Here is a 12,981-nt window from a genome sequence, read left to right on the forward strand (position 1 = left end):
TAGGGAGTCGACACCAGAATGGATGGCTTTGTTTATGGAATTACGGGATAGTGTCAGCACGCTACAAAAGTCGGTTGACGACATGAGACAGCCGGCAAACCAGTTAGTACCTGTCCAGGCGTCTCAGACACCGTCAGGGGCTGTAAAACGCCCTTTACCTCAGTCGGTCGACACAGACCCAGACACTGACACTGAATCCAGTGTCGACGGTGAAGAAACAAACGTATTTTCCAGTAGGGCCACACGTTATATGATCACGGCAATGAAGGAGGCTTTGCATATCTCTGATACTGCAAGTACCACAAAAAGGGGTATTATGTGGGGTGTGAAAAAACTACCGATAGTTTTTCCTGAATCAGAGGAACTGAATGAAGTGTGTGATGAAGCGTGGGTTACCCCAGATAGAAAACTGCTAATTTCAAAGAAGTTATTGGCATTATACCCTTTCCCGCCAGAGGTTAGGGCGCGCTGGGAAACACCTCCTAGGGTGGATAAGGCGCTCACACGCTTATCAAAGCAAGTGGCGTTACCGTCTCCTGATACGGCCGCCCTCAAGGATCCAGCTGATAGGAGGCTGGAGAATACATTAAAAAGTATATACACACATATGGGTGTTATACTGAGACCAGCAATCGCCTCAGCCTGGATGTGCAGTGCTGGCGTGGCTTGGTCGGAGTCACTGTCTGAAAATATTGATACCCTGGATAGGGACAGTATTTTACTGACTATAGAGCAGTTAAAGGATGCATTTCTTTATATGCGAGATGCACAGAGAGATATTTGCACTCTGTCATCAAGAGTAAGTGCGATGTCCATATCTGCCAGAAGAAGTTTATGGACGCGCCAGTGGTCAGGTGATGCGGATTCCAAACGACATATGGAAGTATTGCCGTATAAGGGGGAGGAATTATTTGGGGTCGGTCTATCGGATCTGGTGGCCACGGCAACGGCCGGAAAATCCACCTTTTTACCCCAGGTCACCTCCCAGCAGAAAAAGCCGCAGGCTTTTCAGCCGCAGTCCTTTCGTTCCTATAAGAACAAACGAGCAAAATGACATTCCTATTTGCCCCGAGGCAAAGGAAAGGGTAAGAGACTGCAACAAGCAGCTCCTTCCCAGGAGCAGAAGCCCTCCCCGGCTTCTACAAAGGCGTCAGCATGACGCTGGGACCTTACAAGCAGACTCAGGGGCGGTGGGGGGTCGCCTCAAACATTTCAGCGCACAGTGGGCTCACTCGCAGGTGGACCCCTGGATCCTGCAGGTAGTATCTCAGGGTTACAGGTTGGAATTCGAGAAGTCCCCTCCTCGCCGTTTCCTAAAGTCTGCTTTGCCAACGTCTCCCTCCGACAGGGCGACGGTATTGGAGGCCATTCACAAACTGTATTCTCAGCAGGTGATAGTCAAGGTACCCCTCCTACAACAGGGACAGGGGTATTACTCCACGCTATTTGTGGTACCGAAGCCGGACGGCTCGGTAAGACCGATTCTAAATCTAAAATCTCTGAACCTGTACATACAAAAATTCAAGTTCAAGATGGAGTCACTCAGAGCAGTGATAGCGAATCTGGAAGAAGGGGATTTTATGGTGTCCTTGGACATCAAGGATGCTTACCTTCATGTTCCAATTTGTCCTTCACACCAAGGGTACCTCAGGTTCGTGGTCCAAAACTGTCATTATCAGTTTCAGACGCTGCCGTTTGGATTGTCCACGGCACCCCGGGTCTTTACCAAGGTAATGGCCGAAATGATGATCCTTCTTCGAAGAGAAGGCGTCTTAATTATCCCTTACTTGGACGATCTCCTGATAAGGGCAAGATCCAGAGAACAGCTGGAGGTCGGAGTAGCACTAACCCAAGTAGTGCTCCAACAACACGGGTGGATTCTGAATTTTCCAAAATCCCAACTGATCCCGACGACACGTTTGTTGTTCCTAGGGATGATTCTGGACACTGTTCAGAAAAAGGTATTTCTTCCGGAGGAGAAAGCCAGGGAGTTATCCGATCTAGTCAGGAACCTCCTAAAACCAGGAAAAGTATCTGTGCATCAATGCACAAGAGTCCTGGGAAAAATGGTAGCTTCTTACGAAGCGATTCCATTCGGCAGATTCCATGCACGAACTTTTCAGTGGGATCTGCTGGACAAATGGTCCGGATCGCATCTGCAGATGCATCAGCGGATAAAATTGTCCACAAGGACAAGAGTGTCTCTGCTATGGTGGTTGCAGAGTGCTCATCTGTTAGAGGGCCGCAGATTCGGCATACAGAACTGGGTCCTAGTGACCACGGATGCCAGCCTGAGAGGCTGGGGAGCGGTCACACAGGGAAGAAACTTCCAGGGCGTGTGGTCAAGCCTGGAGACGTCTCTTCACATAAATATACTGGAGCTAAGAGCAATCTACAATGCTCTAAGCCTGGCAAAACCTCTGCTTCAGGGTCAGCCGGTGTTGATTCAGTCGAACAACATCACGGCAGTCGCCCACGTAAACAGACAGGGCGGCACAAGAAGCAGGAGGGCAATGGCAGAAGCTGCAAGGATTCTCCGCTGGGCAGAAAATCATGTGTTAGCACTGTCAGCTGTGTTCATCCCGGGAGTGGACAACTGGGAAGCAGACTTCCTCAGCAGAATTGCGCCAGGTCAAGAGACCCTCAGGCAATAGCTGTAGACGCTCTGGTAACACCATGGGTGTACCAGTCAGTGTATGTGTTTCCTCCTCTGCCTCTCATACCAAAAGTACTGAGAATTATACGGCAAAGGGGAGTAAGAACGATACTCGTGGCTCCGGATTGGCCAAGAAGAACTTGGTACCCGGAACTTCAGGAGATGCTCACGGAAGATCCGTGGCCTCTACCTCTAAGACGGGACCTGCTTCAGCAGGGACCGTGTCTATTCCAAGACTTACCGCGGCTGCGTTTGACGGCATGGCGGTTGAACGCCGAATCCTAAGGGAAAAAGGCATTCCGGAAGAGGTCATCCCTACCCTGGTAAAAGCCAGGAAGGAGGTGACTGCACAACATTATCACCGCATTTGGAGAAAATATGTTGCGTGGTGTGAGGCCAGGAAGGCCCCGACGGAGGAATTTCAACTGGGTCGATTCCTACATTTCCTGCAAACAGGATTGTCTATGGGCCTCAAATTAGGGTCCATTAAGGTTCAAATTTCGGCCCTGTCGATTTTCTTCCAGAAAGAATTGGCTTCAGTTCCTGAAGTCCAGACTTTTGTAAAAGGAGTACTACATATACAGCCCCCGGTTGTGCCCCCAGTAGCACCGTGGGATCTTAATGTAGTTTTGGATTTTCTCAAATCCCATTGGTTTGAGCCACTCAAATCGGTGGATTTGAAATATCTTACATGGAAAGTAACCATGCTACTGGCCCTGGCTTCAGCCAGGAGAGTGTCAGAATTGGCGGCTTTATCGTATAAAAGCCCATATCTGATTTTCCATTCGGACAGGGCAGAACTGCGGACGCGTCCTCACTTTCTGCCTAAGGTGGTTTCAGCGTTTCACCTGAACCAGCCTATTGTGCCTGCGGCTACTAGCGATTTGGAGGATTCCAAGTTGCTGGACGTTGTCAGAGCATTGAAAATATATATTTCAAGGACGGCTGGAGTCAGAAAATCTGACTCGCTGTTTATACTGTATGCACCCAACAAGCTGGGTGCTCCTGCTTCTAAGCAGACGATTGCTCGTTGGATTTGTAGCACAATTCAACTTGCACATTCTGTGGCAGGCCTGCCACAGCCTAAATCTGTCAAGGCCCATTCCACAAGGAAGGTGGGCTCATCTTGGGCGGCTGCCCGAGGGGTCTCGGCATTACAACTCTGCCGAGCAGCTACGTGGTCAGGGGAGAACACGTTTGTAAAATTCTACAAATTTGATACCCTGGCTAAGGAGGACCTGGAGTTCTCTCATTCGGTGCTGCAGAGTCATCCGCACTCTCCCGCCCGTTTGGGAGCTTTGGTATAATCCCCATGGTCCTGACGGAGTCCCAGCATCCACTAGGACGTCAGAGAAAATAAGATTTTACTTACCGATAAATCTATTTCTCGTAGTCCGTAGTGGATGCTGGGCGCCCATCCCAAGTGCGGATTGTCTGCAATACTTGTACATAGTTATTGTTACAAAAAAATCGGGTTGTTATTGTTGTGAGCCGTCTGTTCAGAGGCTCCTACGTTTGTTATACTGTTAACTGGGTTCAGATCACAAGTTGTACGGTGTGATTGGTGTGGCTGGTATGAGTCTTACCCGGGATTCAAAATCCTTCCTTATTGTGTACGCTCGTCCGGGCACAGTATCCTAACTGAGGCTTGGAGGAGGGTCATAGGGGGAGGAGCCAGTACACACCACCTAGTGGTCAAACTTTTAAATTTTGTGCCCTGTCTCCTGCGGAGCCGCTATTCCCCATGGTCCTGACGGAGTCCCAGCATCCACTACGGACTACGAGAAATAGATTTATCGGTAAGTAAAATCTTATTTTTAGCAGTTGGGCAAAACCATGTGCACTGCAGGGGGGGCAGATATAACATGTGCAGAGAGAGATAGATTTGGGTGTGGTGAATTCAATCTGCAATCTAAATTGCAATGTAAAAATAAAGCAGCCAGTATTTACCCTGCACAGAAACACAATAACCCACCCAAATCTAACTCTCTCTGCAAAAGTTAAATCTGCCCCCCCCCCTGCAGTGCACATGGTTTTGCCCAACTGCTAAAAAATATCCTGCTGCGATCAACTTGGAATTACCCCCAAAAGCAGGTTAAAAAACAATAAAAAAGCAATTCATGGGAGACGAGGGATAACCCTTTTTCCTTACCCTTTAGAGGTGGTGCGGCGTGCTATGCTAAATAGCAATAAGTAGTCCCGGACAGACGGCTCGGCACCACTGCAAGACGTTTTGTGGTGGGATGGGGTCCTGTGATATCGGTTTGCAGTCCCTCTATGTCCCCCTCATGGCCGCCGTGCAACGCGTTTCGAATCTGAAATCCTTTGTCAGGTACGGATCCGTCTTGCGGTGGTGCCGAACTATTTGCAGGGACTACAAATACATTGTACATTGCAATTATGCCAATATGAGTAGTGTCTCCTGATATATATATATATATATATATATATATATATATATATATACACACACACACACACACATATAAATTGTGTCTTCGTGTCCCCTATATAGTGTGCAGCACTGTCATAGTCCCTCTCCTGAATCCTGATCTCTTGAGTGTGAACCATGCTGCTGCTGAATATTTCTGTGTGCCCTATCCGCAAACCATATGATAGGAGGTGCCTTTATTATGCTACCACTAACTTATCATGCTTCTTAGCTTGAGGCATCAAGTTGTTCTGCCGTCCATGTGACTGTCTTGTTCTTTCATCCCAATTACACTGAATTAATTGTTGGTTAACACCACCCATGTTAAGACCCCAAATCTAGCACTCCTGTGCCTCGCAGTACTGACCCCCAGTATGGCAGTGCACAGATCTTTCTACCGTTTCTTCTGCTGCTGCTGCTGTGAAGAGAGACCAGAGAAGAGTCCTTTAATCAGGTAACAGTCACAGGTGCAGATGTATTAACCTGGAGAAGGGATAAAGCAGTGATAAGCGCAGCAGCCAATCATTACGGATTTGAAAAACGACAGTTAGGAGCTGATTGGCTGGTGCGTTACCACCTTGCAGTTATCCCGTCTCCAGCCTTAATCCATCTGTCCCTAGTCTGATATGAGCGAAATCCGTAAGAAACCTCATAATTACTGTAGTAAGCTCTACAGCAGGGCTGGCCAAACCAGTCCTCGAGATCTACCAACGGTTCACATTTTCCAGCCCACCTTGCAAGAGCACAGGTGTAGTCATTACTAATTAAGATGTGCTGCATTCATTCCTAACTGACAATTCTACAGATCTCCAGGAGGCCTAGAAAACATGAACTGTTGGTAGATCTCGAGGACCGGTTTGGCCAGCCCTGCTCTACAGGATAGAAATCCTTTAAGCACACTACTGTGGACGCTGTTGTCAGTACATATTGTGGCTGTTTTTGGACTTTACATATACAAAATATGATGAAAATGTGGTTTCATGCTTATGTTTCTGCAGTATTGTGTTTGTTTTTTATGTTTATATGGTGCAGTTTTCAGTAGGGTGAGGATACTATGCATGCACTATTCCACAGGTTCTCAAACTCGGTCCTCAGGACCCCACACAGTGCATGTTTTGCAGGTCTCCTCACAGAATCGCAAGTGAAATAATTAGCTCCACCTGTGGACCTTTTAAAATGTGTCAGTGAGTAATTAATACACCTGTGCACTTGCTGGGTAACCTGCAAAACATGCACTGTGTGGGGTCCTGAGGACCGAGTTTGAGAACCACTGCACTATTCTATCCTGGTGTCATACTAGCCTCACAACCTAATGCTACACAGCAGAACTGTGGTCCTAGCTGTTGCATAACTACAAGCCCCAGCTTACCCTGTCAATAAGGTCATTACCCATTTTCCCAAAATAGACAATTACTGCATATTTGTGTAAAATGTGCATGAATATAAAGGACAATGCCGAGCAGTCAGAGTTACATGAAGGCTTAAATAAAATAGGATTAGAAAACTGAAATGTACAGAAAGGTAGACAAGCTATGGTAGTGCATTCTGGGGCTTATAATTAAACAGCAGCTGCGGTATTTGATATTTTCTTAGACCTTTTGAAAAAGTTTACAATAATTTTAGACAACCGAAGAAGAGCGCGGAGTAGATTAATTGTTTCAATTTACACTGTAAATGTTTTCAGTTATGTTTGAACTTGTACTGGATACTTAATATTATTCTGCAGTCTCTAAAGCTGGGTACACACCACAGCGGGATGCTCCCCAACTGCCCGTTGCACCGATTCAAGTAAGCATATACACTTGATCGGCTGCTCAATATGTCGGTCCTTACATCACAACTGGGCAGGCATTTGAATCGCCCGTCCAGCTGTAATGCCAATCCCTGCAGCAAATGTACGGATGGTCAGCGGAGTGCCCGTACACACATCCAAATGCGCCGGATATATCTGCCATCATCTGTGCTGCAGGGTCGTTGCGATGTGTGTAAATTATGCATAGACTCTTAGACCCAATTGTTATCAATATATTGGTCATTCACTTGAATGAATGTTATATCATCAGTATGTACCCAGCTTAAGGAAAGGGAGGGTAAATTGTACAGTGGTCAACATACACTGGCATATTTACAATAGGTACAGTGTGTGTAGTGCACACAGGTCCCTGGGGTCCAGTGGGACACACCCTGCAACCATTTTTTTTCAATACTTACCCTCCGGAGTCCCATGTCGCAGCAGCAGCGCTGCAGAAATCACTGTGAAATGGTGCTGCTGCCATTTTCCTGGTGTTTTGTGCAAATGCAGTAGGAAAAAATGCTTACCGAGCCATTTTCCATGAGACCTGTGCATGCATAGCCAGATTAAAGAGGGGATGCAGGGCATACTGTACCCTGCGCCCCCCTTTGTCAGGGGGCCCCCTTGCCAGTGCACACTGACATCATTCGCTTTCCTTCTTAAGCAGCAGTAGAATCAGCAGCCAGAATGTGAGCAGGACAGTATGCAGTGCAGGCAGAGACACAGGAATATCATGTTTCATGTGCTCAGAGCCGGCCCTAGCCAATTTGATGCCCTAGGCAAAATTTTGTCTGGTGCCCCCTAGCTCCGCCGCTAGTTCTGCATCTGTACCTGCAACGCTCAGGTAGTGGGGCCCACCGGGGGGGTTACCCTGTGGGCCAGTTCAACTCTGCACAATGCCACACAGTAATGACCATAATACAAATAAATCCACACAGTAAAGGAACCTTACACATATGCCCCACATTAGTAATGCCCATAATACACATAATGCCACACAGTAATGCACCTTACACATATGCCCCACATTAGTAATGCCCATTTCTCTAACGTCCTAAGTGGATGCTGGGGACTCCGTAAGGACCATGGGGAATAGCGGCTCCGCAGGAGACTGGGCACATCTAAAGAAAGCTTTAGGACTATCTGGTGTGCACTGGCTCCTCCCCCTATGACCCTCCTCCAAGCCTCAGTTAGATCTCTGTGCCAGAACGAGAAGGGTGCACACTAGGGGCTCTCCTGAGCTTCTTAGTGAAAGTTTTAGATTAGGTTTTTTATTTTCAGTGAGACCTGCTGGCAACAGACTCACTGCATCGAGGGACTAAGGGGAGAAGAAGCGAACTCACCTGCGTGCAGAGTGGATTGGGCTTCTTAGGCTACTGGACATTAGCTCCAGAGGGACGATCACAGGCCCAGCTTGGATGGGTCCCAGAGCCGCGCCGCCGGCCCCCTTACAGAGCCAGAAGGCAGAAGAGGTCCGGAAAATCGGCGGCAGAAGACGTCCTGTCTTCAACAAGGTAGCGCACAGCACTGCAGCTGTGCGCCATTGCTCTCAGCACACTTCACACTTCGGTCACTGAGGGTGCAGGGCGCTGGGGGGGGCGCCCTGAGATGCAATAAAAACACCTTGGATGGCAAAAAAAAAAAAAAAATGCATCACCTATAGCTCCTGGGCTATATGGATGCATTTAACCCCTGCCAGAATCCATAAAAAAGCAGGAGAAAAGTCCGTGAAAAAGGGGCGGAGCCTATCTCCTCAGCACACTGGCGCCATTTTCCCTCACAGCTCCGTTGGAGGGAAGCTCCCTGTCTCTCCCCTGCAGTCACTACACTACAGAAAGGGTTAAAAAAAAGAGAGGGGGGCACTAATTAGGCGCAGTATTAACTATACAGCAGCTATAAGGGGAAAAACACTTATATAAGGTTATCCCTGTATATATATAGCGCTCTGGTGTGTGCTGGCAAACTCTCCCTCTGTCTCCCCAAAGGGCTAGTGGGGTCCTGTCCTCTATCAGAGCATTCCCTGTGTGTGTGCTGTATGTCGGTACTTTTGTGTCGACATGTATGAGGAGAAAAATGATGTGGAGACGGAGCAGATTGCCTGTAATAGTGATGTCACCCCCTAGGGGGTCGACACCTGAGTGGATGAACTGTTGGAAGGAATTACGTGACAGTGTCAGCTCTGTATAAAAGACAGTGGTTGACATGAGACAGCCGGCTATTCAGCTTGTGCCTGTCCAGACGTCTCATAGGCCGTCCGGGGCTCTAAAGCTCCCGTTACCTCAGATGGCAGATATAGACGCCGACACGGATACTGACTCCAGTGTCGACGGTGAAGAGACGAATGTGACTTCCAGTAGGGCCACACGTTACATGATTGAGGCAATGAAAAATGTTTTACACATTTCTGATAATACGAGTACCACCAAAAAAGAGGTATTATGTTCGGTGAGGAAAAACTACCTGTAGTTTTCCTGAATCTGAGAAATTAAATGTAGTGTGTGATGATGCGTGGGTTTTCCCCCGATAACAACGGATAATTTCTAAAATGTTATTGGCATTATATCCTTTCCCGCCAGAGGTTAGGGTGCGTTGGGAAACACCCCCTAGGGGGATAAAGCGCTCACACGCTTGTAAGGGCTCTACCTTCGCCTGAGATGGCCGCCCTTAAGGATCCTGCTGGTAGAAAGCAGGAGGGTATCCTAAAAGGTATTTACACACATACTGGTGTTATACTGCGACCAGCAATCGCCTCAGCCTGGATGTGCAGTGCTGGGTTGGCGTGGTCGGATTCCCTGACTGAAAATATTGATACCCTAGATAGGGACAGTATATTTTTGCCTATAGAGCATTTAAAAGATGCATTTTTATATATGCGTGATGCACAGCGGAATATTTGCCGACTGGCATCAAGTCTAAGCGCGTTGTCCATTTCTATCAGTAGAGGGTTATGGACACGTCAGTGGTCAGGTGATGCGTATTCCAAACGGCATTTGGAAGTATTGCTTTATTAAGGGAGGAGTTATTTGGGGTCGGTCTTTCAGACCTGGTGGCCACGGCAACAGCTGGGAATTCCACGTTTGTACCCCAGGTCGCCTCTCAACATGAGAAGACGCCGTATTATCAGGCGCAGTCTTTTCGTGGACAAGCGGGCAAAAGGTTCCTCATTTCTGCCCCGTGACAGAGGGAGAGGAAAAAGGCTGCAGAAATCAGCCAGTTCCCAGGAACAGAAACCCTCTCCCGCCTCTGCCAAGCCCTCAGTATACGCTGGGGCTTTACAAGCAGAATCAGGCACGGTGGGGGGCCCGTCTCAATTAATTTCAGCGCGCAGTGGGCACACTCGCAAGTAGACCCCTGGATCCTTCAGGTGATATCTCAGGGGTACAAATTAGAATTCGAGACGTCTCCCCCTCGCCGTTTCCTAAAGTCGGCTTTACCGATGTCTCCTTCTGACAGGGAGACAGTTTTGGAAGCCATTCACAAGCTGTATTCCCAGCAGGTGATAATCAAGATACCCCTCCTGCAACAGGGAACGGGGTATTATTCCACACTGTTGTGGTACCGAAGCCGGACGGCTCGGTGAGACCGATTCTAAATCTAAAATCTTTGAACACTTACGTACAGAGGTTCAAATTCAAGATTGAGTCACTCAGAGCAGTGATTGCGAACCTGGAAGAAGGGGACTACATGATGTCTCGGGACATCAAGGATGCTTACCTTCATGTCAAAATTTACCCTTCTCACCAAGGGTACCTCAGGTTTAGGGTACAGAACTGTCACTATCAGTTCAGACGCTGCCGTATGGATGGTACACGGCACCCCGGGTCTTTACCAAGGTAATGGCCGAAATGATGATATTCCTTCGAAGGAAGTGAATTTTAGTTATCCCTTCCTTGGACAATTCCCTGATAAGGGTAAGATCCAGGGAACAGTTGGAGGTCGGTGTAGCACTATCTCAGGTAGTGTTGCGGCAGCACGATTGGATTCTCAATATTCCAAAATCGCACCTGGTTCCGACGACGTGTCTTCTGTTCCTAGGGATGATCCTGGACACAGTCCAGAAAAAGGTGTTTCTCCCGGAGGAGAAAGCCGGGGAGTTATCCGAGCTAGTCAGGAACCTCCTAAAACCGAGCCAAGTCTCAGTGCATCAATGCACAAGGGTTCTGGGTAAAATGGTGGCTTCCTACGAAGCAATCCCATTCGGCAGATTCCACGCAAGAACTTTCCAGTGGGACCTGCGGGACAAATGGTCCGGATCGCATCTTCAGATGCATCAGCGGATAACCCTGTCACCAAGGACAAGGGTGTCCCTCCTGTGGTGGTTGCAGAGTGCTCATCTTCTAGAGGGCCGCAGATTAGGCATTCAGGACTGGGTCCTGGTGACCACTGATGCCAGCCTGCGAGGCTGGGGAGCAGTCACACAGGGAAGGAATATCCAGGGCTTATGGTCAAGCCTGGAGACATCACTTCACATAAATATCCTGAAGCTAAGGGACATTTACAATGCTCTAAGCTTAGCAAGACCTCTGCTTCAAGGTCAGCCGGTGTTGATCCAGTCGGACAACATCACGGCAGTCACCCACGTAAACAGACAGGGTATCACCAGAAGCAGGAGGGCAATGGCAGAAGCTGCAAGGATTCTTCGCTGGGCGGAAAATCATGTGATAGCACTGTCAGCAGTATTCATTCCGGGAGTGGACAACTGGGAAGCAGACTTCCTCAGCACGACCTCCACCCGGGAGAGTGGGGACTTCACCCAGAAGTCTTCCACATGATTAAAAACTCGACATGTATTGCGCCAGGTCCAGGGACCCTCAGGCAATAAGCTGTAGACGCTCTGGTAACACCGTGGGTGTACCAGTCAGGGTATGTGTTCCCTCCTCTGCCTCTCATACCCAAGGTACTGAGATTGATAAGATGGAGAGGAGTAAGCACTATATTCGTGGTTCCGGATTGGCCAAGAAGGACTTGGTAACCGGAACTTCAAGAGATGCTCACGGAGGATCCGTGGCCTCTACCTCTAAGAAGGGACCTGCTCCAGCAAGGACCCTGTCTGTTCCAAGACTTACCGCGGCTGCGTTTGACGGCATGGTGGTTGAACGCCGGATCCTGAAGGAAAAAAGGCATTCCGGATGAAGTCATCCCTATCCTGATCAAAGCCAGGAAGGATGTAACTGCAAAAACATTATCACCGCAATTGGCGAAAATATGTTGCGTGGTGCGAGGCCAGTAAGGCCCGACGGAGGAAATTCAACTGGGTCGATTCCTACATTTCCTGCAAACAGGAGTGTCTATGGGCCTGAAATTGGGGTCCATTAAGGTTCAAATTTCGGCCCTGTCAATTTTCTTCCAAAAAGAACTAGCTTCAGTCCCTGAAGTTCAGACGTTTGTAAAAGGGGTACTGCATATACAGCCTCCTTTTGTGCCTCCAGTGGCACTTTGGGATCTCAATGTAGTTTTGGGTTCCAAAAGTCACATTGGTTTGAACCACTTAAATCTGTGGAGTTAAAATATCTCACATGGAAAGTGGTCATGCTGTTGGCCCTGGCCTGGGCCAGGCGCGTGTCAGAATTGGCGGCTTTATCCTGAAAAAGCCCTTTTCTGATTTTCCATTCGGACAGAGCGGAATTGAGGACTCGTCCTCAGTTTCTCCCCAAGGTGGTTTCAGCGTCTCACCTGAACCAACCTATTGGTGGTGCCTGCGGCTACTAGGGACTTGGAGGCCTCCAAGTTGCTAGACGTTGTCAGTGCCCTGAAAATATATGTTTCCAGGACGGCTGGAGTCAGGAAATCTGACTCGCTGTTTATCCTGTGTGCACCCAACAAGCTGGGTGCTCCTGCTTCTAAGCAGACTATTGCTCGTTGGATTGGTAGTACAATTCAGCTTGCACATTCTGTGGCAGGCCTGCCACAGCCAAAAATCTGTAAATGCCCACTCCACAAGGAAGGTGGGCTCATCTTGGGCGGCTGCCCGAGGGGTCTCGGCTTTACAACTTTGCCGAGCAGCTACTTGGTCAGGAGCAAATACGTTTGTAAAATTCTACAAAATTGATATCCTGGCTGAGGAGGACCTGCAGTTCTCTCATTTGGTGCTGCAGAGTCATC

General features: G+C 48.5%; 1 protein-coding gene across 1 annotated transcript in view; it reads left to right on the forward strand.

Moving 5' to 3' along the window:
• The first annotated feature begins 5,334 nt into the window (after positions 1-5,334).
• LOC135057776 (melanoregulin-like) overlaps positions 5,335-12,981 on the forward strand; it is a 42,311-nt gene continuing 34,664 nt past the window's right edge. Inside the window, exon 1 of the mRNA XM_063963530.1 lies at positions 5,335-5,541. Coding sequence (XP_063819600.1) covers positions 5,462-5,541 — 80 coding nt within the window. The 5' untranslated portion in view covers positions 5,335-5,461. The remainder of the gene's footprint in view (positions 5,542-12,981) is intronic.

The sequence above is a fragment of the Pseudophryne corroboree genome, chromosome 3, assembly GCF_028390025.1.
Source record: "Pseudophryne corroboree isolate aPseCor3 chromosome 3, aPseCor3.hap2, whole genome shotgun sequence".
NCBI classification, from domain to species: domain Eukaryota; kingdom Metazoa; phylum Chordata; class Amphibia; order Anura; family Myobatrachidae; genus Pseudophryne; species Pseudophryne corroboree.